Below are 27,935 nucleotides of genomic sequence, written 5' to 3'. Positions count from 1 at the left end.
ACGCATGCTGAGCTCGTTGACTTCATTAACTTTGCCTCCAACTTTCACCCTGCCCTCAAATTTACCTGCTCCATTTCCGACACCTCCCTCCCCTTTCTTGATCTCTCTGTCTCCATCTCTGGAGATGGCCTATCTACTGATATCTACTATAAGCCTACAGACTCTCACAGCTACCTGGACTATTCCTCTTCCCACCCTGTCTCTTGCAAAAATGCTATCCCCTTCTCACAATTCCTCCATCTTCCGCATCTGCTCTCAGGATGAGGCTTTTCATTCCAGGACGAAGGAGATGTCTTCTTTTTTTAAACAAAGGGGCTTCCCTTCGTCCACCATCAACTCTGCTCTCAAACGCATCTCTCCCATTTCCCGCACATCTGCCCTCTCCCCATCCACCCACCACCCCACTTGGGATAGGGTTCCCCTTGTCCTTACCTACCACCCCACCAGCCTCCAAGTCCAATGTATAATTCTCCGTAACTTCCGCCACCTCCAACGGGATCCCACTAACAAGCACATCTTTCCCTCCCACCAATTCCCATTCTGATATATCTATCCATGGCCTCCTCGTCAAGACGAAGCCACACTCAGGTTGGAGGAACAACACCTTGTATACCGGCTGGGTAGCCTCCAACCTGATGGCATGAACATTGACTTCTCTAACTTCCGTTAATGCCCCTCCTCCCCTTCTTACCCCATCCCTGACATATTTAGTTGTTTGCCTGTTCTCCATTTCCTCTGGTGCTCCCCCCCACTCCTTTCTATCTCCCTAGGCCTCCCGACCCATGATCCTTTCCCTTCTCCAGCTCTGTATCACTTTCGCCAATCACCTTTCCAGCTCTTAGCTTCATCCCACCCCCTCCGGTCTTCTCCTATCATTTCGCATTTCCCCCTCCCCCCACTACTTTCAAATCTCTTGCTATCTTTCCTTTCAGTTAGTCCTGACGAAGGGTCTCGGCCCGAAACATCAACAGTGCTTCTCCCTATCGATGCTGCCTGGCCTGCTGTGTTCCACCAGCATTTTGTGTGTGTTGTTCAGATATTTCTGTTTATTGCCTGTGCCACTGTAATGTTATTATTTGGTGGCCAATAGACAACTCCCACCCACCAGTGATTTCTTCCCTTTACCGTTCCTAATCTCTACCTTGATGGATTCTACATTCCGCTCCTTGGATCTTATATCATCTCTCACTATCGCCCTGAACTCATCCTTAATTAGAGTGGTACCCCACCTCCCTTACCTTCCTGCCTATCCTTCCGTATTACCTGGTATCCTTGAAAATTTAAATCCCAATCCTCTCCACCCTGCAACCACTAAATCATTCCCCTTCCTCCTGATTTGTGCCACAAGTTCACTGACCTTATTTCGAATACTACGGGCATTCAGATAAATGACCTTACACTCAATTTGCTTTTAAAATCTTGTAATCATTTTCTCTTTTTCACTTGACTTTTCTTTACTCCAGTCTTGCTTTCTCTTTTTTATATTTTGTTTTTTCTTTACCCTTTATCCATAGTTTTCTCTTTTACTTTATCTGTACTTCCTTCTCCAATCTGTTGAGCCCCCCCCCCCCTACTATTTAGTTTAAAGCCCAATCCACAGCCCCAGTTATGTGATTGGCCAGGATCCAGGTCCCATCACAGTTCTGATGGAGCCCATCCCAATGGTACAGCTCCCTCCTTCCCCAATCCTGGTGCCAATTTCCCATGAATTCCAACCCACTTCTCCCACACCAATCCTGGAGCCACGCTTTTATCGCTCTAATCCGCTTGGCCCTGTGCCAATTTGCATGTGTCTCAGGAAGTAATCCAGAGATTACCACCTTTTTGGTTCTGCCTTTTAATTTGGTCCCGAGCTGCTCAAATTCCCCTAACAGAACTTCTTTCCTCATTCCACCCATGTCATTGGTACCCAAATGGACAACAACAACGGGATCTTTTCCCTCCCGTTTCAAATTCCCCTGCGGGTCAGATGAGATATCCCAAACCCGGGCACCAGGCAGGCAACACGGCCTTCGAACTCTGTATCCTGGCAACAGAGAACTTGTCTATTCCCTCAACAATACTATCCCCAAATTGCCACTACATTTCTCTTCTTACCCCCTTCCTCCAGCATTGTCTCTTGGATCCCACTACCTCCTTCACTCGCAGTCACACCCTCTTGTCCCTGACCACAGACTGAATTTGAGGCAGCTAATCTGCCTCCTGGAACAGAGAATCCAGGGAACCCTCCCCTCCCTGATGTGTCGCAGTGTTTGAAGCTCAGATTCCAGGTCATCAACTTTGAGCCTGAGTTCCTCGAGCAGCCGACACTTGCTGCAGATATGGTCACCAGGAACCACGATGGGGTCCACCAGCTCCCACAGCATGCAGCTACAGCACATCACCCGATCCTGCATCATTTAATTAGCTGTAATTTGGTGACTTTTTCTTCAACTACTACAAAAGCCTTATTTGCTGCTCACCCGTGCCTCCCTGCCAAAGCCTCGTTCCCACTGCTGCTCTTGTCCCCTCACACAATGGCCGCTCTGCTTTACTTCTATTTGCTCTTGTTAATGAATCCGGAATTGGGATTGGTCCGCTGCTAAATCGCCAAGCCCTGTGAAATGCTCCTTTTTAAACTCTCCTCCCCAACAGGTGCGAATCCCTCTCCCCCAATTGATTGGTTCGCTGTGAATGTCCATGAAACGTCAAGTCACAAGAGCGTATTGACTCTGCTCTGCCATTCCGTCGTGGCTGATACATTATCCCTCTCAACCCCAGTCTCCTGCCTTCTCCCCATAACCACTGACCTGATGAGTTAAGAATCTGTCAGCCTCCACTTTAAATATACCCAATGACTTGGCCTGCACAGCTGTCTTTAGCAATGAATTCCACAGATTTACCACCCACTGGCTAAAGAAATTTTTCCTCATCTCTGTTCTAAATAGACAATCCTCTATTCTGAGGCTGTGTCCTCTGGTCTTAGACTCTCCCGCTATAGGAAACATCCTCTCCTCATTCACCATATGCAGACTTTTCAATTAGATCTCTCTCATTCTTCTAAATTTCAGCAAGTACAGGCCCACAGTCATCAAATGCTCCTCGTATGTTAACCCTTTCAGTCCCATTTTCATAAACTTCCTTTGAACCTTCTCCAGTTTCAGCATATGCTTTCTGGGGCCCAAAACTGTTCACATTACTCCAAGTGAGGCCTCACCAGTGCTTTATAAAGTCTGAACATTACATCCTTGCCTTTATATTCTCGTCCTCTCAAAACGAATGCTGACATCACATTTGTCTCCCTCACCACAGACTCAACTTGCAGTTTACCCTGATCTTTAAGGAAGCCCTCACAAGGACTGCCGAGCCCACTTGTGCCTCACACTGTTCAAATTTTCTCCCCATTTAGAAAGTAGTGAACCCTTTTAATAATTTAATTTTTATTTAGTGATACAGTTTGAGTCGGCTCTTCGAGCCTCAGACAAACCCAATTAACCCTAACCAATTCATGGGACAATTAACCTACCCACCTTATGTCTTTGAACTGTGGGATGAAATCAGAGGACCTGGAGAAAACTCACTCATTCCAAGTAGTCATACAGGACGGTGCTGGGATTGAACTCCAAACTTGAGTAGGCCCAGATCTGTAATAGTGTTGCAGTATTGCTGCACAACTGGTACCTTCGCCAAAAGGCATGACCGTGACCAGGCACTTCCTACGTAGTGTTGCTTCTGCCATCTTTGTCCTTGTTGATCTTTCTTGCAGCCTCTGCATTCATTACTGTGTTATGAGGACCCACAATTGTCCACAATAATCTAAGTACTGACTCTTCTATGCCCTGACGAGCCTGACTTGTACTGCTTTTACCACACCATCTTCTAGAGGTCTTCTTTCAGTGAGTACAGATTTGGACTCTAAGACCGCTCTGTAGTTCTGTGCAGTTAAGGGACCTGCCATTGACTGTCCCGAGGTACAATTCAAACTCCATCTCTCAGTTCTCTGCCTGATGTATCCTTCGACGGCCACCTACTCTGTTCACAACTCCACCAATCTCTGTGTTGTCTGCAAACTGACTGATCCACTCAGCTACATTTCCATCTAGTTCACTGACATGCATCACAAAGAGCAGAGGTCCCAGTTCAGATCCCTGCGAAGCACCACAGATCACACACGCCAGCTGGAGCAAGTGCACCCTCTGTCTTCTGTGGGTGTGACAGTTCTGAATCCATATGGCCAATTCACCACAGATCACATGGGCCGTAATTTTTGGGGTATGTTTACTGGAAGACCTCGTCAATCACTTTTCTCTGGTATGGACCCATTAGTTGGACTATCCAAGTAACCCTGCCGAGTTCACCAAACAAATTCTGCCCCATCTAAGCATTTGTCACTGGAGGAGACCCAGTCAGTATTGAGGATGTGAAAGTCTCCCACAACAACCCTGTTGTTTTAATACTTTTCCTTAATCTGCCTATCTGCCCCTCTATCTCCTGGAGGCCTGTAGTGTAACCATGCAGGACCCCCCCCCCCCCCCCAGTGGCTGGTGTGTTATCCCCCCCCCACTCCCCCCATGGCTGGTATCCCCACTGGCACCCCCACTTCCCTCCAGTGGCTGGTGTCCACCCCCAGTTCCCCCCCCCCCCCAAGTGGCTGGTGTTCCCACTGACACTCTTTCTCTGATCACTCTGCACCTCCCTCTCGATTGCATCTGAAATACTGAAACCCTCGAGTGTTGATCTGCTCGTTCCTTTTCTCATGCATGTATAGTCCTTCCCTTCAGTCTTGCTTGTTAGACCCTCTAACCTCACCTGGATCCCTGCTCTGGTGTAAACCCTCCTGAGTAGTATCAGCCATGAGACGATATTGGTTCCCCTCCATTTCAGGTGCAACATGAGACCCCCTCCCCTCCTGGCCCTGGAAGAGGGTCCAGTGACCCACGTGGTGGTAGCCCTCCCTGACATGAGTGCTGGTGAAGGTGTGGGGTGGTTTGGGGTGGCCGAGCGCGATGGCAGACTGGTTGGATGGTGAGGTAGACACTTCGCCTGTTCTGTGTTTCAGACCATTTACAGACAATGTAAAGTCAACAATTCCAAGATTTTACCCACGGCAGCCTCCAATTCCACAAAGGCATTTATCGTGAACACCGCCAACTCCTCCCTCAGGTAAGGCATTGTTTCCCTGCCATCTCCTGAACGCCTACCGCTCATCCACCACTCTGCGTTGTCCATGTCACCTACCCGTCCCCTGCTGTGCATCAGTCGTGCCTCCTGCTCGTTGCCCCCTCACGCCCTGTGCCACCCATGCCTCCGGCACCCTCTCATTCCCTTAAACTTCAACTTTTTATTTACTTGCCTAACGACTCGACATAGTCGGTCCTTCCTGTCACGTCGCCCCGGCAATCCCCAAAGGACACTTTACAAAGACCAGTGAACCTACCCAGTACATCTTTGGACTGTGGGAGGAAACTGGAACACGGGAGGAAAAGTGATGCATTCCACAGGGAGATCATACAGAGACTCCTTATGGACAGCGTCAGGGTTGCAGTCTGAACATGGGAGCTGTAACAGCGTCACACTGTGCTACCATGTTGCTGCCCTCCTTGTGTTGATGACTGACCATTTCTCACCCACCCAGTTACTCCTGCGCATCTCCTTCTGGCCCCACTACTTCACTCGGCTGCCAAGGTTTGGAATTCCCTGTGTAATTTCCCATTCCTCCGCGGTGTTCCCCTTCTGGCCATCTGCTGGAACGTCCTTTCAGTGAGCCTTCTGTGTGAAAGGACGTTGCTTATGTTCTCGTTTCCTGCTGCTGGCATCAGATAGACAAGGCAGGTTGGTGTTGATGTGACCTTCCTCCTCCTGCTTTCCCAGTGCCCAGCTGCCTCAGGAATGCTTCAAACCCTGGAGTTACATTCCCAGTGGAATCCTGCCTGTCTTTTGGCGTGTGGTTTATTGGACATCCCAATTTCTGACTTGGTAAGTGCCTCAGGACTCGGCAAGATGACAGTTGGACAGGAAAGGTTAAAATGATGTGAGTCAATTGGGCAAGCTCAGGGCAGCATGGATGAGATTTGATAATGGAACACCAGATTCTCAGCGGTATACATGCTTTTATCACCAAGAACGGGAGGGATGGGAGCTAGAGGTCATAGGTTAAGGGTGAAGGGCAAAAGGTGAAATGTTTAAGGGGAACCTGAGGGGATCTCCTTGGTGGGAGTGTGTATCTGGGTGTTACCCTCACCCCTCACCCTATGACTTGACGTGTGTTACCTCCACCCCTACACCTCAGCCCAGGACTGGGCAGCCAGAGGCCTGATGTATACCCCCCCCCCCCCCCCCCCGTGGTCCACCCCACCCTTTACAAAGATAGAGCATTCCTATGAAACCTTTCTTAAGCTGAAATGGCGTAAAGTGAAGAACCATTAATTTATGTGGGAAAAATTTCCGTAAAAGCGAAAATCCTCTTTGTAATGTGAAAACAGGTTACTAATGTAGGCCTTTTGTAAAGTGGACATTTGTAAAGCGGGGGACACCTGTATTACCCTCACCCCAGGACTGGGCAGCCAGAGGCCTGACGTGTATAACCCTCAGGCCTCAGCCCGGACAGCCAGAGGCCTGACGTGTATAACCCTCAGGCCTCAGCCCGGACAGCCAGAGGCCTGACGTGTATAACCCTCAGGCCTCAGCCCGGACAGCCAGAGGCCTGACGTGTATAACCCTCAGGCCTCAGCCCGGACAGCCAGAGGCCTGACGTGTATAACCCTCAGGCCTCAGCCCGGACAGCCAGAGGCCTGACGTGTATAACCCTCAGGCCTCAGCCCGGACAGCCAGAGGCCTGACGTGTATAACCCTCAGGCCTCAGCCCGGACAGCCAGAGGCCTGACGTGTATAACCCTCAGGCCTCAGCCCGGACAGCCAGAGGCCTGACGTGTATAACCCTCAGGCCTCAGCCCGGACAGCCAGAGGCCTGACGTGTATAACCCTCAGGCCTCAGCCCGGACAGCCAGAGGCCTGACGTGTGTTACCTGCACTACAGGATCCTGCTGCCCTTCATGCAGTCCTACGCTCGCTCAGGCGACTTCTCCATCACTGGAAAGATTAAAACAGCTCTGATCGAGAATGCCATCTACTACGGAACCTACCTGCTGATATTCGGAGCACTCTTAATTTATGTGGCAGTTCACCCTGGGCTGAGACTCGACTGGTGAGTGTACCCTACACTGATGGAGGCAGAGGGGATGGTGCTGAGGGAGGGGAGGGGATAGTGGGGCCGGAGGGAGGGAGGGGAGGGGATAGTGGGGCCAGAGTGGAGGGAGGGGTGGGGATAGTGTGGCCAGAGGGAGGGAGGGGATAGTGTGGCAGGAGGGGAGGTGAGAGGGAGGGGGGAGGGGATAGTGTGGCCAGAGGAGAGGGGATAATGGGGCCGGAGGGAAGGAGGGGAAAAGATAATGGGGCAGGAGGGAGGAAGGGGAGTTGATAGTGGGGAGGGAGGAGGGGATGGTGTGGCTGGGGGGAGGGAGAGATGGGGTCCATTGGGGGAGTGTGAGTGGAGAGGTATGATGGTTGGGGAGGGTGTGTAAGAGGGTGGAAGTGCATGAGGAACAGAGGCCTCCCCTGTAAAGCGGTGTAGGGACTGCTACGGACAATGAGATGACGATGACAAGGGAACTGCCTGGCAGGAGGAATTTCTGAAGAGTGGACTGGAAATCTGGTCAGCTCTGATGTTGTTGAATAGCAGAGTGTTTGAGGGCCGAATGGCCTGTCAATGACCTTTCAGAGTGTGGAGTTGTACTTTCACAGTGGAAAGATGCAGCCTCTCTGCACTTGTCCTAAGGCAGGGGACAGACTGAAATATCACCTACCTCAGCTGCCAATTTTTTAAAAACTGTTACAGACAGGAGCATTTAGCCCATTGAGTACGCTGTGCCATTCCACCGTGGCTGATCTATCAATCCCATTCTCCTGTCTTCTCCCTGGAACCTTTGATGCCCTGACTAATCGAGCACCTATCAACCTCCACTATAAATATACCCAAGGACTTGGTCTCCACAGCCGTCTGTAGCAATGAATTCCATAGATTCACCACCCTCTAACTAAAGAAATTCCTGCTCATCTGTTGTAAGTGGATGTCCCTCTGTCCTGAGGCTGTGTCCTCTGGTCCTAGAGTCCCCCACATCCATAGAATCTAGAGCTTTCAGTGTTCAACAGGTTTCAATGAGATCCTCCCCAACTCCAGCAAGCTCCTCATATGTTAACCCTTTCATTCCCAGGATCAATCTTGTGAACGTCCTCTTTACTCCTTGATCAGTTAGAGACCTACTGGCAAAGTGACTTGTTCTTTCCAGGTGCTCAATGTTCTGTACGCTTGGGCCTTGCAGAGAGGGAAAGTCGTCATGGCATTGCGTGGGGGGAGGTCGTGCTTTTGTGGCAGTGGTGCAGATGATTGGGCAGTTGTTGGCTTGGATTTCAATAGCAACCCTCATGGTAGGCAGATCCAGAAGATTGAGGATCCGTGCAGAGACTTGGTAAAGTGGATGTAAGATTGGCTTGGGAGGCTGATGGTGGAAGGGTGTTAATTTTACCTGGAGATCTGTGACCACATGGACGGTTGCTGGGATCTCTGCTGTTTGATGTATATAAGTGACCTGGATGAAACTACAGGCAGGCAGATTACTGAGGACAGGTGTCAAGGAATTCAGCAGGATATAGGTCAGATGAAAATGTAACTGGAGAGATGATAACTAGAGTTAATTTCAGATCATTGTGAGGTGTTGCACATTGGAAAATGAAATGTAAGGGGATAGTTGATAGTTAATGGCAGGGTCGTTAACAGCTTCGATGTCCAGGGGTCCAAGCCCATAGCTCCCTGAAAGTGGCCACACCAGTGGATAAGGAGGAACAGATGGTCTTCAGCATGTGGGCCTTAATAGATGGGTTTCTGGGAATGGTGGTCTGATGCCATTGCATCTGGCTCTCGTCCACCACTACCACAGGTACCAGCTGCAAACCATAGGCATCACGGCTGCCAATACCTGGGGCCTTTTCCTGCTGGTGCTCCTGCTGGGATATGGCTTGGTGGAACTGCCTCGCTCCTACTGGAAGGCGGCACAACGAGGACACCTACTGGCAAAGGCCCAGTTCAAGGCGGCCAAGCTGATGACCGAGAAGGTGGATGCAGAGGAAACGCTAGAGGATGTGATGGAGGTGAGTGGTAGGGTTTGAGGGTACGGAGGTGATTGTTAGTGTATGGTGGGTTTGGGACTACGGAGGTGAGAGGTAGTGTATGGTGGTTTTAGGGGTGCGGAGGTGATTGTTACTGTATGGTGGGGTTGGGGGTACGGAGGTGATTGTTAGTGTATGGTGGGTTTGGGGGTACGGAGGTGATTGTTAGTGTATGGTGGGTTTGGGGGTATGGAAGTGATTGTTAGGGTATGGTGGGGTTGGGGGTACGGAGGTGAGTGTTAGTGTATGGTGGGGTTGGGGGTACGGAGGTGATTGTTACTGTATGGTGGGGTTGGGGGTACGGAGGTGATTGTTACTGTATGGTGGGGTTGGGGGTACGGAGGTGATTGTTACTGTATGGTGGGTTTGGGGCTACGGAGGTGAGAGGTAGTGTATGGTGGGTTTGGGGGTACGGAGGTGATTGTTAGTGTATGGTGGGTTTGGGGGTACGGAGGTGATTGTTAGTGTATGGTGGGTTTGGGGGTATGGAGGTGATTGTTAGTGTATGGTGGGGTTGGGGGTACGGAGATGATTGTTAGTGTATGGTGGGGTTGTGGGTACGGAGGTGATTGTTAGTGTATGGTGGGTTTGGGGGTACGGAGGTGAGTGTTAGTGTATGGTGGGTTTGGGTCTACGGAGGTGATTGTTAGTGTATGGTGGGGTTGGGGGTACGGAGGTGAGTGTTAGTGTATGGTGGGTTTGGGGGTGCGGAGGTGAGTGTTAGTGTATGGTGGGTTTGGGGGTACGGAGGTGATTGTTAGGGTATGGTGGGGTTGGGGGTACGGAGGTGAGTGTTAGTGTATGGTGGGTTTGGGGGTACGGAGGTGATTGTTAGGGTATGGTGGGGTTGGGGGTACGGAGGTGATTGTTAGGGTATGGTGGGGTTGGGGGTACGGAGGTGAGTGTTAGTGTATGGTGGGGTTGTGGGTACGGAGATGATTGTTAGTGTATGGTGGGTTTGGGGGTACGGAGGTGATTGTTAGGGTATGGTGGGTTTGGGGTTACGGAGGTGATTGTTAGTGTCTGGTGGGTTTGGGGGTACGGAGGTGATTGTTAGGGTATGGTGGGGTTGGGGGTACGGAGGTGAGTGTTAGTGTATGGTGGGTTTGGGGGTGCGGAGGTGAGTGTTAGTGTATGGTGGGGTTGCGGGTATGCAGATGATTGTTAGTGTATGGTGGGTTTGGGGGTACGGAGGTGATTGTTAGGGTATGGTGGGGTTGGGGGTACGGAGGTGATTGTTAGTGTATGGTGGGGTTGTGGGTACGGAGGTGATTGTTAGTGTATGGTGGGGTTGGGGGTACGGAGGTGATTGTTAGTGTATGGTGGGTTTGGGGGTATGGAAGTGATTGTTAGTGTATGGTGGGTTTAGGGGTACAGAGGTGAGTGTTAGTGTATGGTGGGGTTGTGGGTACGGAGGTTATTGTTAGTGTATGGTGGGTTTGGGGGTATGCAGATGATTGTTAGTGTATGGTGGGTTTAGGGGTACAGAGGTGATTGTTAGGGTATGGTGGGGTTGGGGGTACGGAGGTGATTGTTAGTGTATGGTGGCTTTGGGGGTACAGAGGTGAGAGGTAGTGTATGGTGGGGTTGGGGGTACGGAGGTGATTGTTAGTGTATGGTGGGGTTGGGGGTACAGAGGTGATTGTTAGTGTATGGTGGCTTTGGGGGTACAGAGGTGAGTGTTAGTGTATGGTGGGGTTTGGGGGTATGGAAGTGATTGTTAGTGTATGGTGGGGTTGGGCGTATGGAGGTGAGTGTTAGTGTATGGTGGGGTTGGGGGTACGGAGGTGATTGTTAGTGTATGGTGGGTTTGAGGGTACGGAGGTGATTGTTAGTGTATGGTGGGTTTGGGGGTACGGAGGTGATTGTTAGTGTATGGTGGGTTTGGGGGTATGGAGGTGAGTGTTAATGTATGGTGGGGTTGCGGGTATGCAGATGATTGTTAGTGTATGGTGGGTTTGGGGGTACGGAGGTGATTGTTAGGGTATGGTGGGGTTGGGGGTATGGAGGTGATTGTTAGTGTATGGTGGGGTTGTGGGTACGGAGGTGAGTGTTAGTGTATGGTGGGGTTGGGGGTACGGAGGTGATTGTTAGTGTCTGGTGGGGTTGGGGGTACGGAGGTGATTGTTAGTGTATGGTGGGGTTGGGGGTACGGAGGTGAGTGTTAGTGTATGGTGGGTTTGGGGGTACGGAGGTGATTGTTAGTGTATGGTGGGGTTGTGGGTACAGAGGTGAGTGTTAGTGTATGGTGGGTTTAGGGGTACAGAGGTGAGTGTTAGTGTATGGTGGGTTTGGGGGTACGGAGGTGAGTGTTAGTGTATGGTGGGTTTAGGGGTACAGAGGTGAGTGTTAGTGTATGGTGGGTTTAGGGGTACAGAGGTGAGTGTTAGTGTATGGTGGGGTTGGGGGTGCGGAGGTGAGTGTTAGTGTATGGTGGGTTTAGGGGTACAGAGGTGAGTGTTAGTGTATGGTGGGGTTGGGGGTACGGAGGTGATTGTTAGTGTATGGTGGGTTTGGGGGTACGGAGGTGAGTGTTAGTGTATGGTGGGTTTGGGGGTACGGAGGTGATTGTTAGTGTATGGTGGGGTTGGGGGTATGGAAGTGATTGTTAGTGTATGGTGGGGTTGGGGGTACGGAGGTGATTGTTAGTGTATGGTGGGTTTGGGGGTACGGAGGTGAGTGTTAGTGTATGGTGGGGTTGGGGGTACGGAGGTGATTGTTAGTGTATGGTGGGTTTGAGGGTACGGAGGTGATTGTTAGGGTATGGTGGGGTTGGGGGTACGGAGGTGATTGTTAGTGTATGGTGGGTTTAGGGGTGCGGAGGTGAGTGTTAGTGTATGGTGGGTTTGGGACTACGGAGGTGATTGTTAGTGTATGGTGGGTTTAGGGGTGCGGAGGTGAGTGTTACTGTATGTTAGGTTGGGGGTACGGAGGTGAGTGATAGTGTATGGTGGGTTTGGGGGTACGGAGGTGATTGTTAGTGTATGGTGGGGTTGGGCGTACGGAGGTGATTGTTAGTGTATGGTGGGGTTGGGCGTACGGAGGTGATTGTTAGTGTATGGTGGGGTTGGGCGTACGGAGATGATTGTTAGTGTATGGTGGGGTTGGGGGTACGGAGGTGATTGTTAGTGTATGGTGGGGTTGGGGGTACGGAGGTGATTGTTAGTGTATGGTGGGTTTGGGGGTACGGAGGTGATTGTTAGTGTATGGTGGGGTTGGGGGTACGGAGGTGATTGTTAGTGTATGGTGGGGTTGGGGGTACGGAGGTGATTGTTAGTGTATGGTGGGGTTGGGGGTACGGAGGTGATTGGTAGTGTATGGTGGGGTTGGGCGTACGGAGATGATTGTTAGTGTATGGTGGGTTTGGGGTTACGGAGGTGATTGGTAGTGTATGGTGGGGTTGGGCGTACGGAGATGATTGTTAGTGTATGGTGGGGTTGTGGGTACGGAGGTGAGTGTTAGTGTATGGTGGGGTTGGGGGTGCGGAGGTGAGTGTTAGTGTATGGTGGGGTTGTGGGTACGGAGGTGATTGTTAGTGTATGGTGGGTTTGGGGGTACGGAAGTGATTGTTAGTGTATGGTGGGGTTGGGGGTACGGAGGTGATTGTTAGTGTATGGTGGGTTTGGGGGTACGGAGGTGATTGTTAGTGTATGGTGGGTTTGGGGGTACGGAGGTGATTGTTAGTGTATGGTGGGGTTGGGGGTACGGAGGTGATTGTTAGTGTATGGTGGGTTTGAGGGTGCGGAGGTGATTGTTAGTGTATGGTGGGTTTGGGGGTACGGAGGTGATTGTTAGTGTATGGTGGGTTTGGGACTACGGAGGTGAGAGGTAGTGTATGGTGGGTTTAGGGGTGCGGAGGTGATTGTTAGTGTATGTTAGGTTGGGGGTACGGAGGTGAGTGATAGTGTATGGTCGGTTTGCGGGTAAGGAGGTGAGTGTTAGTGTATGGTGGGTTTGGTGGTACGGAGGTGAGAGTGTATGGTGGGGTTGGGGGTACAGAGGTCATCTGCACTCAACTACAGTTCAACATTCCAACGGCCAAATCAGTGGCTGGAGCAGGTCTCAGTGACATGGTTTTTGCAGATGAGCAACGGTTAAGCATACAGAAGGGACAAGCGGTGCGGCCATTGTCAGGGGTAGATCAGTGGTGGAGGCTTCTGGTTGAAAGCGTGTGGGCCCTAGGTAAGCTTTAGAAGGGTTCCCTTTTTTCTCTTTCTGGACTAAATGGCTGTTGTGTGTTCTTCATGTAGAACTGCATCCGCATGAAGTGCATCCAGCTGCAGCTCCTTGAAGACCGTGTTGAGGATCTGGAGCTGCAGCTGAATGACCTTCGGCTGTACGGGAGAGTGAGGAGATCATCGATCAGAGTTACAGGGAAGTTGTCACCCTGAAGTTGCAGGAGGCGAGTTGCTGGGTGTCTGTCAGGAGAAATGGAAATGTGAATAGGCAGTTAGCACAGAGCACCCTGTGGCCATTCCCCTCAGAAATGAGTATTTGGATACTGTTGGGAGGGATGACTTCCCAGGGGAATGCCACAGAGACTGAGTTACTGGGGTTCGTGGTGTAGAAGGGAAAGAGGAAGAGAGGCCAGTGGTGATGGGGACTCGATGGTCAAGGGTAGGAGATTATAGATGTGAATGGGACACCTGAATGATATGTTGCTTCCCAGTTGCCAGGATCAGGGACGTTTTGGAGAGGAAGTCAAAACAGCCAGCTGTCTTGGTACATTTTGGTACAATGACATATGAAGGAAAAGCAAAGAAATTCTGAAAAGAGAATTTAGAGAGCTAAGTAGAAAGCTGAGAAGCAGATCCTCTTGGGTAGTAATTTCTGGATTGCTGCCTCTCCCACACACCAGTGAGTGTAGAAACAGGATGATCTGGCAAATAAATGCATGGCTGAGAAGCTGGTGCAGTGAGCAGGATCAATGGGATCAATGGGATCTCTCTGGGGGAGGTATGACCTATACAAAAGTGATGGGTTGCACTTGAATCTGAGGGGAACCAAATTTCTTGCAGGCAAGTTTGTGAGATCTGTTGGGGAGGGTTTAAATAATTTGGCAGGGGAGTGGGAACCAGAGTGAAGGGACTCAGGATAGGACAGATGGTAAAAAAGCAAAGATAGCATGCAGTCAGACTGTGAAGAAGGGCAGGCAGGTGATGGAATTTAGTTGCAGCCAATAGGCTGAATATCAACACGAAGAAATCTGCAGATGCTGGAAATTCAAACACACACAAAATGCTGGTGGAACACAGCAGCCCAGACAGCATCTATAAGGAGAAGCGCTGTCGACATTTCGGGCCAAGACCCTTCGTCAGGACTAACTTTCAAATCTCTTACTATCTTTCTTTTCAGTTAGTCCTGACAAAGGCTGAATATCAAATCATTGGGGATGTAGAATCAGAAAGGATAGCAAATATAGTACTCAAGGTGTTGTATCGAAATGCGCGTGGTACAAGATGTAAGGTGGAAGATCTTGTTGCAATATTACAGATTGCCACATGTAATGTTCTGACCGTCACAGAATTGTGGCTGAAAGATGGTTGTAATTGGGAGCTGAATGTCCAAGGTTACACATTATAGATCCCACAGTGAGTGAGTGGGCCAGTGAAGGAGTGGAGCTTTGAGGCTTTGACTCGAGAGATTCTGGCAGTTTTGGCAGTTGGACTGTGCAATCAAGTCAATCACGATTTGAATAGCTCAGCAGAAAGCAGTTCAAGTCAAGTCACTTTTTATTATCACTTCGACCATAACTGCTGGTACAGTACACAATAAAAGCGAGAACACGTTTTTAGGACCGCGGTGCTACATATAACAGTAACTAGACTGAACTATGTAAAAACAACACAGAAAAAAACTACACTAGACTACAGACCTACCCAGGACTGCATAAAGTGCACAAAACAGTGCAGGCATTACAATAAATAATAAACAAGACAATACGCACAGTAGAGGGCAGTAAGTTGGTGTCAGTCCAAACTTTGGGTATTGAGGAGTCTGATGGCTCGGGGGAAGAAAGTCTGGTTGTGAAAGCCCGAATGCTTTGGTGCCTTTTCCCAGATGGCAGGAGGGAGAAGAGATTGTATGAGGGGTGCTTGGGGTCCTTCATAATTCTGTTTGCCTTGCGGATGCAGCGTGTAGTGTAATTGTCCGTAATGGCAGGAAGAGAGACCCCGATCTTCTCAGCTGACCTCACTATCCGCTGCAGGGTCTTGCAATCCGAGATGGTGCAATTTCCGTACCAGGCAGTGATGCAGTTGCTCAGGATGCTCTCAATACAACCCCTGTAGAATGTGATAAGGATGGGGGGTGGGAGATGGACTTTCCTCAGCCTTTGCAGAAAGTAGAGACACTGCTGGGCTTTCTTTGCTATGGAGCTGGTGTTGAGGAACCAGGTGAGATTCTCCGCCAGGTGAACACCAAGAAATTTGGTGCTCTTAACGATCTCTACCGAGGAGCCTTCGATGTTCAGCGGAGAGTGGTCGCTCCGAGCCCTCCTGAAGTCAGCAACCATCTCTTTTGTTTTGTTCACATTCAGAGACGGGTTGTTGGCTCTGCACCAGTCCGTTAGCCACTGCACCTCCTCTCTGTAAGTTGACTCGTCGTTCTTGCTGATGAGACCCACCACGGTGGTGTCATTGGCGAACTTGATGATGTGGTTTGAGCTGTGTGTTGCTGCACAGTTGTGGGTCAGCAGAGTGAACTGCAGTGGACTGAGCACACAGCCCTGGAGAGCCCCCGTGCTCAGTGTGATGGTGTTGGAGATGCTGCTCCTGATCCAGACTGACTGAGATCTCCCAGTCAGGAAGTCTAGGATCCAGTTGCAGAGGGAGGTGTTCAGGCCCAGTAGGCTCAGCTTTCCAATCAGTTTCTGGGGGATGATTGTGTTGAATGCTGAACTGAAGTCTATGAACAGCATTCGAATGTACGTGTCTTTTTTGTCCAGGTGGAGGGTGATGGCAAAGGCATTGTCTGTTGAGCGGTTGGGACGGTACGCAAACTGCAGGGTGTCCAGTGTGTGGGGCAGCAGGGTCTTGATATGCCTCATGACGAGCCTCTCGAAACACTCCATGATGATGGGTGTAAGTGCAACGGGATGGGAGTCATTTAGGCAGGACACTGAAGACTTCTTTGGCGCGGGGATGATGGTGGCGGCCTTGAAGCACGTTGGAATGGTGGCACTGCTCAGGGAGATGTTGAAGATTTCAGTGAGAACATCTGCTAGCTGGTTTGCACATCCTCTGAGCACTCTACCAGGGATGTTGTCTGGTCCAGCAGTCTTCCGTGGGTTGACCCTGCAGATCGGCCATGGTGAGACACAGCACCTGGTCATTTGTAGGAGGGGTGGACTTCCTCGCCGCCATGTCATTTTCTGCCTCAAAACGAGTATAGAAGTTATTCAGGCATCTGTGAGGGAGGCATCACCCGCACAGTCAGGTGATGTTGTTCTGTAATTAGTGATGTCCTGGATGCCCTTCCACATGCGCCGCGTGTCACCGCTGTCCTGGAAGTGGTTGCGGATTCACTGGGCATGTGCACGCTTTGGCCCTCTGATGGTTGGGGACTGTTTGGCCCTCGCTGTTGTTAAAGTTGCCTTGTCACCTGCTCTGAAGGTGGAGTCACGGGTCCTCAGCAGCGCACGCACCTCCGCGGTCATCCATGGCTACTGGTTAGTGCATGTAGTGATGGTCTTGGACACAGTGATGTCATCAGTGCACTTGCTGATGTAGTTGATCACTGATGCCGTGTACTCCTCTAAGTTGGTAGAGTCGCCATCGGTTGCAGCCTCCCTGAACGTGTGCCAGTCAGTGTGCTCAAAGCAGTCTTCAAGAGCAGAGATGGCTCCTGCTGGCCAGGTTTTCACCTGCTTCTGAACTGGTCTGGAGCGCCTGACGAGCGGTCTGTATGCTGGGATTAGCATAACAGAGATGTGGTCTGAGTAACCGAGGTGGGGGTGGGGCTCCGCCCGGTACGTGTCGGGGATGTTTGTGTAAACAAGGTACAACGTATTCTCCCCCTCGTTGCAAAGTCCACATTTTGGAATTTGGGGAGCACTGACTTAAGGGGAGCATTGGTTAAAATCTCTGGCGACAATAAACAGACCGTCAGGGTGTGCGTTCTGCAGTTCGCTAATAGCCCCGTACATTTTACAGAGCGCCTCCTTAGCATTAGCGCTGGGGGGAATGTAGACACCGAATATAAGGACAGAGGTGAATTCCCAAGGCAAATAAAATGGTCTGCATCGAACTGCCACAAACTCCACTAGCGATGAGCAGTGTCTGGAAATCAGCACAGAGTTCTGTATTGATGAAAACAGAGACACCACCACCGTGAGTCTTACCGGAGACAGCTGCATCCCTGTCTGCTCGAAACAAAGCGAGCCCATCCAGCTGAACGGCGGTATCCGGGACTCCGTCAGTGAGCCATGTCTCTGTGAAAACATACACACAGCAGACGCTGTACTCCCGCTGAGTGTTACGTCGGAGTCGGATGTAGTCCAATTTATTGTCCAGGAAGCGGACATTGGAGAGCAGAATGGACGGGAAAGCCAGCTGGCTAGGGTTTGCTTTTTGCCTGGCATGGACCCCTCGCTTCCGTTTCCTCGCACATCGCTTACAAGGTACATCTATGGTCCACCTCCGGCCAGCAGCATCAGGCAACTCCAAGGACTGCAGGCCCGATCCCCTCAGCAAGCTGAGGTCGCGTAGTTTAACCTGCAGATCTTTGTGGAGGTTTGTTTTTGGGCGATCTCTGTATTGTAGGAGTATCTGGCGATGGTAGATAGTTGCTCTGTTATCCATGTGCCCTGATCAAAAATTGTGCCTCAATTAAATTAGAAAATTAAATTCAAGTATCACGAGGTCCGAAAGGCCGTGCCCCGCCGCCTGCTGGAAAACATACCTCATCTGGATTAGACAACCAAGATTTGAATAGCTCAGACTCAGCAGAAAGCAGTTGTTTGGGCAAGTGAGGTCAGGTGACCAAGCAGTTTGAAAAGCTCAAACAAATAAATAGAAGGGTCGCTCAAACGGAGCGGCCAGTGAGTGAGTGGGCCAGTGAAGGAGTGGAGATTTGAGGCTTTGACTCGAGAGGCTTCGACAAGAAGAGGTGGAGGACGAGTTTGTTCCCAGTTCGTCTTTACAATGCCTCCTGAGAAAGTGATGTGCCTCTCCTGTGAGATGTAGCAGACTTGGGGGGAACTCCTCTCTCCCGCAGAGTCACATCTCCCAGAAGTGCTTGCGGCTGGGCGATCTGGAAGACCGTGTGAGGAATCTGGAGCAGCAGCTGGATGACCTTTGACTCATAAGGGAGAATGAGGCAGTCATAGATGAGAGCTACAGGGAGGTAGTCACAACTAGGCTGCAGGAAGCAGGTCGTTGGGTGACAGTCCAAGGGGGGAAAGCGAAGGAGAGGAGACAGGTAGTGTAGAGCACCCCTGTAGCCATTCCCCTGGATAATACGTTTACTGTCCTGGATGCTGTTGGCGAGGATGACCGACCAGGTGTGAGCCACAGTGGCAGGGCCTCTGGCACTGAGTCTGACCCTGTGGTGCAGTAGGATGGGACGGAGAAGAGGAGAGCTGTCATCATTGGAGACTCAATAGTCAGGGGAGCAGACAGGAGATTTTGGGGACGTGAGAAGGACACCCGCATGGTTTGTTGCCTCCCGGGTGCCAGGGTCCAGGATGTCTCTGACTGGGTGCACGACGTCCTGGTACGAGAGGGAAAGCAACCAGAAGTCGTGATACATGTTGGGACCAACGACATAGGCAGGAAGAGGGATGAGGTCCTGAAGTGTGAGTTTCAGGAACTAGGCAGAAGGCTGAAGAACAGGACCTCAAGGGTGGCGTTCTCAGGATTGCTGCCAGTACTACGTGATAGTGATGGTAAGAATTGGAGGAGATGGCAGTTGAATGTATGGCTGAGGAGTTGGTGCAGGGGGCAGGGTTTTACATTTTTGGATCATTGGGATCTCTTCTGGGGAAGGTGGGACCTGTACAGATTGGATGGGTTGCACCTGAACTCGAGGGGGAGCAATATCCTTGCAGGTAGGTTTGCTAGCATGGTTCGGGAGGGTTTAAACTAATTTGCAAGTGGGATGGGACCCAGAGCGATAGAGCAGTGGAAGAAGTGCATGGAGTAAAGCCAGATCTAACATATAGAGAGGCTTTGAGGAAAGAGAAGCAGAACAAAGGGTGTAAAGGTCTTAAGGTAGAAGGGCTAAAGTTCGTGTACTTCAATGCAAGAAGCATCAGGAACAAAGGTAATGAACTGAGAGCTTGGATACATACATGGAATTATGATGTAGTGGCCATTACGGAGACTTGGCTGGCACCAGGGCAGGAATGGATTCTCAATATTGCAGGATTTCAGTGCTTGAAAAGGGATGGGGGGTAAAAGGGGAGGAGAGGTGGCATAACTGGTCAGGTTTACTATTACAGCTACTGAAAGGATGGGTAATGTAGCAGGATCCTCTTTGAAGTCAGTATGGGTGGAAATCAGGAACAGGAAGCGAGCAGTTACTCTACTGGGGGTATTCTATAGGCCCCCTGGTAGCAGCAGAGACACCGAGGAGCAGATTGGGAGGCAGATTTTGGAAAGGTGCAAAAATAACAGGGTTGTTATCATGGGTGACTTTAACTTATAACCATATAACAATTACATCACGGAAACAGGCCATCTCGGCCCTTCTAGTCTGTGCCGAACGCTTACTTTCACCTAGTCCTACTGACCTGCACTCAGCCCATAACCCTCCATTCCTTTCCTGTCCATATACCTACACAATTTTACTTTAAATGACAATACCAAACCTGCCTCTACCACTTCTACTGGAAGCTCGTTCCACACAGCTACCACTCTCTCAGTAAAGAAATTCCCCCTCTTGTTACCCTTAAACTTTTGCCCCCTAACTCTCAACTCATGTCCTCTTGTTTGAATCTCCCCTACTCTCAATGGAAAAAGCCTATCCACGTCAACTCTATCTATCCCCTTCATGATTTTAAATACCTCTATCAAGTCCCCCCTCAACCTTCTGCGCTCCAAAGAATAAATGCTTAACTTGTTCAATCTTTTCCTGTAACTTAGGTGCTGAAACCCAGGTAACAGTTGAGTAAATCTCCTCTGTACTTTCTCTATTTTGTTGACATCTTTCCTATAATTCCTAAAACTTCCCTAATATTGATTGGCATCTGATTAGTTCCAATGGTTTAGACGGGGCAGAGTTAAGTCTGTCCAGGACAGATTTCTGACACAGTATGTTGACAGGCCGACTAGGGGGAATGCTATACTAGATCTAGTATTAGGTTATGAACAGGGTCAGATCTCAGATCTCTCAGTGGGTGACAGATGACAGATTTGGGGACAGTGACCACCGCTCCCTGGGCTTTAGCATTATCGTGGAGAAGGATAGAATCAGAGAGGACAGGAAAATCTTTAATTGGGGAAGGGCAAATTATGAGGCTAGAAGGCTAGAACTTGCGGGTGTGAATTGGAATGATGTTTTTGCAGGGAAATGTACTATGGACATGTAGTCGATGTTTAGGGATCTCTTGCAGGATGTTAGGGATAAATTTGTCCCGGTGAGGAAGATAAAGAATGGTAGGGTGAAGGAACCATGGGTGACAAGTGAGGTGGAAAATCTAGTCAGGTGGAAAAAGGAGGCATACATGAGGTTTAGGAAGCAAGGATCAGATGGGTCTATTGAGGAATATAGGGTAGCAAGAAAGAAGGGGCTGAGAAGAGCAAGAAGGGGTCATGAGAAGGCCTTGGTAAGTAGGGTAAAGGAAAACCGCAAGGCATTCTTCAATTATGTGAAGAACAAAAGGATGACAGGAGTGAAGGTAGGACCGATTAGAGATAAAAGTGGGAAGATGTGCTTGGAGGCTGTGGAGGTGAGTAAGGTCCTCAATGAATACTTCTCTTCGATACTCACCAATGAGAGGGAACTTGATGACAGTGAGGACAATATGAGTGAGGTTGATGTTCTGGAGCATGTTGATATTAAGGGAGATGTTGGAGTTGTTAAAATGCATTAGGATGGGTAAGTTCCCAGGGCCTGTGTCATCTGCAAACTTGCCAACCCACCCTTCTAACCCCACATCCAGGTTGTTAATAAAAATCACAAAAAGTAGGGGTTCCAGAACAGATCCTTGTGGAACACCACTAGTCACAACCCTCCAATCTGAATGTACTCCTTCCACCATGACCCTCTGCCTTCTGCTGGCAAGCCAATTCTGCATCCACCTGGCCAAACTTCCCTGGATCCCATGCCTTCTGACTTTCTGAATAGGCCTACCGTGTGGAACCTTGTCAAATGCCTTACTAAAATCCATGTAGATCACATCCACTGCACTACCCTCATCTATATGTCTGGTCACCTCCTCAAAGAACTCTATCAGGCTTGTTAGACTCGATCTGCCCTTCACAAAGCCATGCTGACTGTTCCTGATCAGACCATGATTCCCTAAACGCCCATTTAGATCCTATCTCTAAGAATCTTTTCCAACACCTTTCCCACCACAGACGTAAGGCTCACTGGTCTATAATCACCTGGACTATCCCTACTACCTTTTTTGAACAAGGGGACAACATTCACCTCCCTCCAATCCTCCAGTACCATTCCCGTGGACAACGAGGACATAAAGATCCTAGCCAGAGGCTCAGCAATCTCTTCCCTCGCCTCGTGGAGCAGCCTGGGGAATATTCCGTCAGGCCCCGGGGACTTATCTGTCCTAATGTATTTTAACAATTTCAACACCTCCTCTCCCTTAATATCAACATGCTCCAGAACATCGACCTCACTCATATTGTCCTCACTGTCATCAAGTTCCCTCTCAGTGGTGAATACCGAAGAGAAGTATTCATTGAGGACCTCGCTCACTTCCACAGCCTCCAGGCACATCTTCCCACTTTTATCTCTAATCGGTCCTACCTTTACTCCTGTCATCCTTTAGTTCTGAAGAAGTAATTGAAGAATGCCTTGGGCTTTTCCTTTACCCTACTCGCCAAGCCCTTCTCATGCCCCCTTCTTGCCCTTCTCAGCCCCTTCTTAAGCTCCTTTCTTGCTACCCTATATTCCTCAATAGACCCATCTGATCCTTGCTTCCTAAACCTCATGTATGCTGCCTTCTTCCACCTGACTAGATTTTCCACTTCACTTGTCACCCATGGTTCCTTCATCCTACCATTCTTTATCTTCCTCACCGGGACAAACTTATCCCTAACATTCTGCAAGAGATCCTTAAACATCGACCACATGTCAATAGTACATTTCCCTGTAAAAACATCATCCCAATTCACAGCCACAAGTTCTAGCCTTATAGCCTCATAATTTGCCCTTCCCCTATTAAAAAATTTTCCTGTCCTCTCTGATTCTATCCTTTTCCATGATAATGCTAAAGGCCAGGGAGTGGTGATCACTGTCCCCCAGATGCTCACCCACTGACAGATCTGTGACCTGACCCGGTTCGTTAACTAATACTAGATCTAGTATGGCATTCTCCCTAGTCAGCCTGTCAACATACTGTGACAGGAATCCATCCTGGACACACTTAACAAACTCTGCCCCATCTAAACCCTTGGAACGAATCAAGTGCCAATCAATATTAGGGAAGTTAAAGTCACCCATGATAACAACCCTGTTATTTTAGCACCTTTCCAAAATCTGCCTCCCAATCTGCTCCTCGGTAAGAAAGCTTATGGGGTGTTAGCTTTCATAAGTCGAGGGATAGAGTTTAAGAGACGCGAGGTAATGATGCAGCTCTATAAAACTCTGGTTAGGCCACACTTGGAGTACTGTGTCCAGTTCTGGTCGCCTCACTGTAGGAGGGATGTGGAAACGTTGGAAAGGGTGCAGAGGAGATTTACCAGGATGCTGCCTGGTTGAGACAGTATGGATTATGATCAGAGATTAAGGGACCGAGGGCTTTACTCTTTGGAGAGAAGCAGGATGAGAGGACACATGATAGAGGTGTACAAGATATTAAGAGGAATAGACAGAGTGGACAGCCAGTGCCTCTTCCCCAGGGCACCACTGCTCAGTACAAGAGGACATGGCTTTAAGGTAAGGGGAGGGAGGTTCAAGGGGGATATTAGAGGAAGGTTTTTCACTCAGAGTGGTTGGTGCGTGGAATGCACTGCCTGAGTCAGACACACTAGTGAAGTTTAAGAGACTACTAGACAGGTATATGGAGGAATTTAAGGTGGAGGGTTATATGCGAGGCAGGGTTTAAGGGTTGGCACAGCATTGTGGGCCGAATGGCCTGTACTGTGCCGTATTGTTCTATGTTCTAAGATGTTTAATCCTTGTGGGTCAAGTTAAGCAACTGCAAGGGTAAAAGAACGCTGACTGCAGTTATATACAAGCCTCCCAACGGTGTCTGGGATGTGGACCACAGGTTACAACAGGAAATGGAAAAGGCGAGTCAAAAGGGCAAGTTTATGGTAGTCATGGGAGATTTTAACATGCAGGTCGATTGGGAAAATCAGGTTGGAAATGGATCTCAAGAGTGAGTTTGTTGATTGCCTGCGGGATGGCATTTTAGAGCAGTTTGTGGTTGAGTCTACTGGGGGATCAGCTATACTGGATTGGGTGTTTTGCAATGAATAGGTTTAATTAGGGAGCTTAAAGTTTTTTTTTAAAAAACCCGAGGAGGCAGAGATCCCAATATGATTGAGTTCAACTTGAAATTTGATAGGGAGAAAGTAAAGTCTGACGTAGCAGTATTTCAGTGGAGTAAGGGAAATTACAGTGGTATGAGAGAGGAGTTGGCCAATGTAAGTTGGAAGGAGCTGCTGGCAGGGATGTCATCAGAGCAGCAATGGTGTGTGTTTCTGGGAAAAATGAGGAAGGTGCAGGACATGTGTGTTCCAAATACGAAGAAATACTCAAATGGCAAATAGTGCAGCTGTGTGAAAGCCAGTGTAAAAGCAAAAGAGAGGGCATACAACAAGCAAAAACTAGTGGGAAGGTAGAGGATTGGGAAGCTTTTAAAACCTACAGAGAGCAACTAAAAGAATAATTAGGAGGGAAAACTTGAAATATGAAAGCAAGCTAGCAAACAATATCAAGGTGGATAGTAAAAGCTTTTTCAAGTATGTAAAAAATAAGAGAGATGAGAGTGGGTATAGGACCACTAGAAAATGAGGCCGGAGAAATAATAATGGGGGACAAGGAAATGGCAGATGAACTAAATGAATATTTTGCATCAGCCTTCACTGTGGAAGACACTAGGAGTGTGCCAGATATTGTTGTGTGTGAAGGAAGAGAAGTGGGTGCAGTTACTATACAAGGGAGAAGGTGCTCAAAAAGCTGAAAGACCCAAGGATACATAAATCAACCGGACCAGATGAAATGAGAGGGGAAGGGAAGTTAAGGTTGTTGAGTGAATGGGGAGGTGGTTGATGAGCCCGGTAGTGAGGGTGTTGTGGGATCCAGGCTGGTCCTGTGAGAATGTGCTGAGGGTGGGTGAGGGTAAAGCGGGTGGTCGCTGGCTCAAGGAAGGGTTGCAATGGTGGGACTGGATCCAGGGGTCAGGTCTTTGACTCCTAGTGAGGGTGGGAGGCCACGTGGACTAGCACAGCCTGGGTCACTGAATTGTTCCTACAACCTATGAACTCACTTCTTCATCTCTGCCACTTGCAGTGTGCCAGAGGCTACTGACCAAGTTAAGAGCCCGTGGTATTACAGGAAAGTTACTAACGTGGTTACTAGCCATGTTACTAACAAATCCATACGTCCCTCAGGGTCGCTGCACAGGTTGATAGGGTAGTTAAGAAGGCCTGTGGGTTGCTAGGCTTCATTAATAGGGGGATTGAGTTCAAGAGTAGAGAGGTCATGTTGCAACTCTACAAATCTCTGGTGAGACCGCACTTAAGAGTATTGTGGTCAATTCTGGTCACCTCATTATAGGAAGGATGTGGAAGCTATGGAGAGGGTGCAGAGGAGATTTACCAGGATGTTGCCTGGATTGGAGAACAAGTCATATGAAGCAAGGTTAGCAGCGCTGGGATTTTTCTCTTTGAAGTATAGAAGAATGAGAGGGGACTTGATAGAGGTCTACAAGATTATGGGAGGCATAGATAGGGTGGATAGTCAGTACCTGTTTCCCAGGGCACCAATAGCAAACTCCAGAGGGTATATGTACAAAATTAAGAGAGGGAAGTTTAGGGGAGACATCAGGGGTAAGTTTTTTTACACAGAGGGTTGTGAGTGCCTGGAATGACTTGCCATGGATGGTGGTGGAGGCTAAAACATTAGGGGTATTTAAGAGCCTCTTGGACAGGCACATGGATAAAAGAAAAATGGAGGGTTATGGGGTAGTGTGGGTTTAGTATTTTTTTAAGGATTATATGGGTCAGCACAACATGGAGGGCTGAAGGGCCTGTACTGTGCTGTAGTGTTCTATGGTGAGAGCAGTGGCTGATGGGTAGGAGACAGTGATCCTTTTCTGGTTGGCTGCCAGTGGCTTGTGGTGTTCCACAGGGGATGGTGTTGGGACTGCTTTTTCTGCTGTATATAAGTGATTTATCTGATGGAATAGCTGGCAGAGGGGCAGGTAGTGTTGAGGAAACAGGTATGCTGCAGAAGGACAGATTAGGAGAGTGAGCAAGAGTGGCAAATGAAATGCCTTAGTCACCTACTTCGATAGTAGAGATAAGTGTGCAGAGTATTTTCTAAATGGGGAGAAAATCCCAAAATCTGAGATACATTTATTTCAAGAGGTTTAGAATACAAGACCAAGGATGTGATGCTGAGGCTTTATAAGGCACCGCTGAGGCCTCACCTTGAGTATTGTGAACAGTTTTGGGCTTCTCATCTTAGAAAAGATGTGCTGGCGTTGGAGAGGGTTCAGAGGAGGTTCACAAGGATGATTCCGGGAATGACAGGATAATCGTATGAGGAATATTTGATAGCTCTGCATCTGTACTCATTGGAATTTAAAAGGGTGAAGGGGGGATCTCGTTGAAACCTTTTGAATGTTGAAAGGCCTGGACAGAGTAGATGTGGAAAGGATGTTTCCCATTATGGGGGAGTCTAGGACAAGAGGGCACAGCCTCAGAATAGAGGGCCGTCCATTTAAAAAAGAGATGCGGAGAAATTTTTTTAGCCAGAAGTTGGTGAATTTGTGGAATTTATTACCACAGACAGCTGTGGTGGCCAGGTCATTGCATCATTGCTGGAGAGCTAATAATGGTGGGGGGAGTGTTGAAATAGTGGGCAAACTAATTAAATATTTTCCATTAGTCCTCACTGTGGAAGACAATAGCAGTGTGGTGGAAGGTCCAAGTGTTGAGGGACATGAAGTGTGTGAAGTTACCATAACTAGATGGAAGGTACTTGTGAAACTGAAAGGTCTAAAGTTAGATAAATCACCCAGACCAGATGCTGTACACCCCAGGGTTCTGAAAGAGGTGGCTAACGCGATTGTGGAGGCATTAGTAATGATCTTTCAAAAATCACTAGATCCTGCAAAGGTTCCAGAAGACTGAAAAATTGCAGATGTTACTCCGCTCTTCAAGAAGGAAGAGGGACAGAAGAAAGGAAACTAAACAGACTCTATTATTAAGGATGAGGATTCACAGTACTTGGAGGCTGATGATAAAATAGGCCGTAGTCAGCATGGTTTCCTCAAGGGAAAATCTTGCCTGACAAATCAGTTGGAATTCTTTGAAGAAATAACAATCAGGATAGGCAAAGGAGAATCGGTGGATGTTGTGTACTTGGATTTTCAGAAGGCCTCTGACGATATCACATATGAGGTTGTTTAACATGGTGTCTAATTTAAGACTCTGGCTTGGATAGAGCAGTGGCTGATTGGCAGGAGGCAAAGAATAAGGCAGGGACTAAAGGGAGCCTGCCGGTGACTAGTGATGGTCCACAAGGTTTGGGACGGATTCTTTTTATGTTATATGTCAGTGATTTGGATGATGGAATTGATGGCTTTGTTGCAAAGTTTGCAGACAATATGAAGACTGGTGGAGGAGCAGGTAGTTTTGAGGAATGAGATGCCACAGAACAACTTAGGCAGGTCAGGAGACTGGGCATAGGAATGGTGGATGGAATACAGTGTCGGGAAGTGTTTGGTCGTGCACTTTGGTAAAATAAATAAAATAGTTGACTATTTTCTGAATGGAGATATAGAAAACTGAAGCACAAAGCACCCCAGGAGTCCTCGTACAGGATTCCCTAAAGGTTAGTTTGCATATTGTCAGTGGTGTGGGCAATAAATGTGATGTTAGCATTCATTTCCAGAGGACTAGAATATAAAAGCAAGGATGTAATGTTGAGACTTTATAAAGCACTGGTGAGGCCTCACTTGGAGTATTGGGAGAAGTTTTGGGCCCCTCATCTTGGAAAGGATGTGCTGAAACTGGAGAGGGTTCAAAGGAAGTTCACAAAAATGATTCCAGGATTGAATGGCTTGTCATATGAAGATCATTTATGGCTCTGGGCCTGTAATCAGGGGAATTCAGAAGAATGAGGGGTGACCTCCTTGAAACCTTTCAAATGGTGAAAGGCCTTGATAGAGTGGATGTGGAGAGGATGTTTCCTATAGTGAGGGAGTGTAGGACCAGAGGACACAGATAGAGTGGATGTGGAGAGGGTGTTTCCTATAGTGAGGGAGTCTAGGACCAGAGGACACAGATAGAGTGGATGTGGAGAGGATGTTTCCTATAGTGAGGGAGTGTAGGACCAGAGGACACAGAGTGGATGTGGAGAGGATGTTTCCTATA

General features: G+C 48.9%; 1 protein-coding gene across 1 annotated transcript in view; it reads left to right on the top strand.

Moving 5' to 3' along the window:
- The window catches only part of lmbrd2b (LMBR1 domain containing 2b), a 72,114-nt gene that overhangs the window by 7,315 nt on the left and 36,864 nt on the right, over positions 1 to 27,935 (top strand). Inside the window, exons 2-5 of the mRNA XM_059974039.1 lie at positions 5,039 to 5,142; positions 5,851 to 5,955; positions 7,016 to 7,183; positions 8,973 to 9,183. Coding sequence (XP_059830022.1) covers positions 5,039 to 5,142; positions 5,851 to 5,955; positions 7,016 to 7,183; positions 8,973 to 9,183 — 588 coding nt within the window. The remainder of the gene's footprint in view (positions 1 to 5,038; positions 5,143 to 5,850; positions 5,956 to 7,015; positions 7,184 to 8,972; positions 9,184 to 27,935) is intronic.

The sequence above is a fragment of the Hypanus sabinus genome, chromosome 7 (assembly GCF_030144855.1).
Source record: "Hypanus sabinus isolate sHypSab1 chromosome 7, sHypSab1.hap1, whole genome shotgun sequence".
Taxonomy (NCBI): Eukaryota; Metazoa; Chordata; class Chondrichthyes; order Myliobatiformes; family Dasyatidae; genus Hypanus; species Hypanus sabinus.
This window is presented reverse-complemented; position numbering and strand designations above follow the sequence as displayed.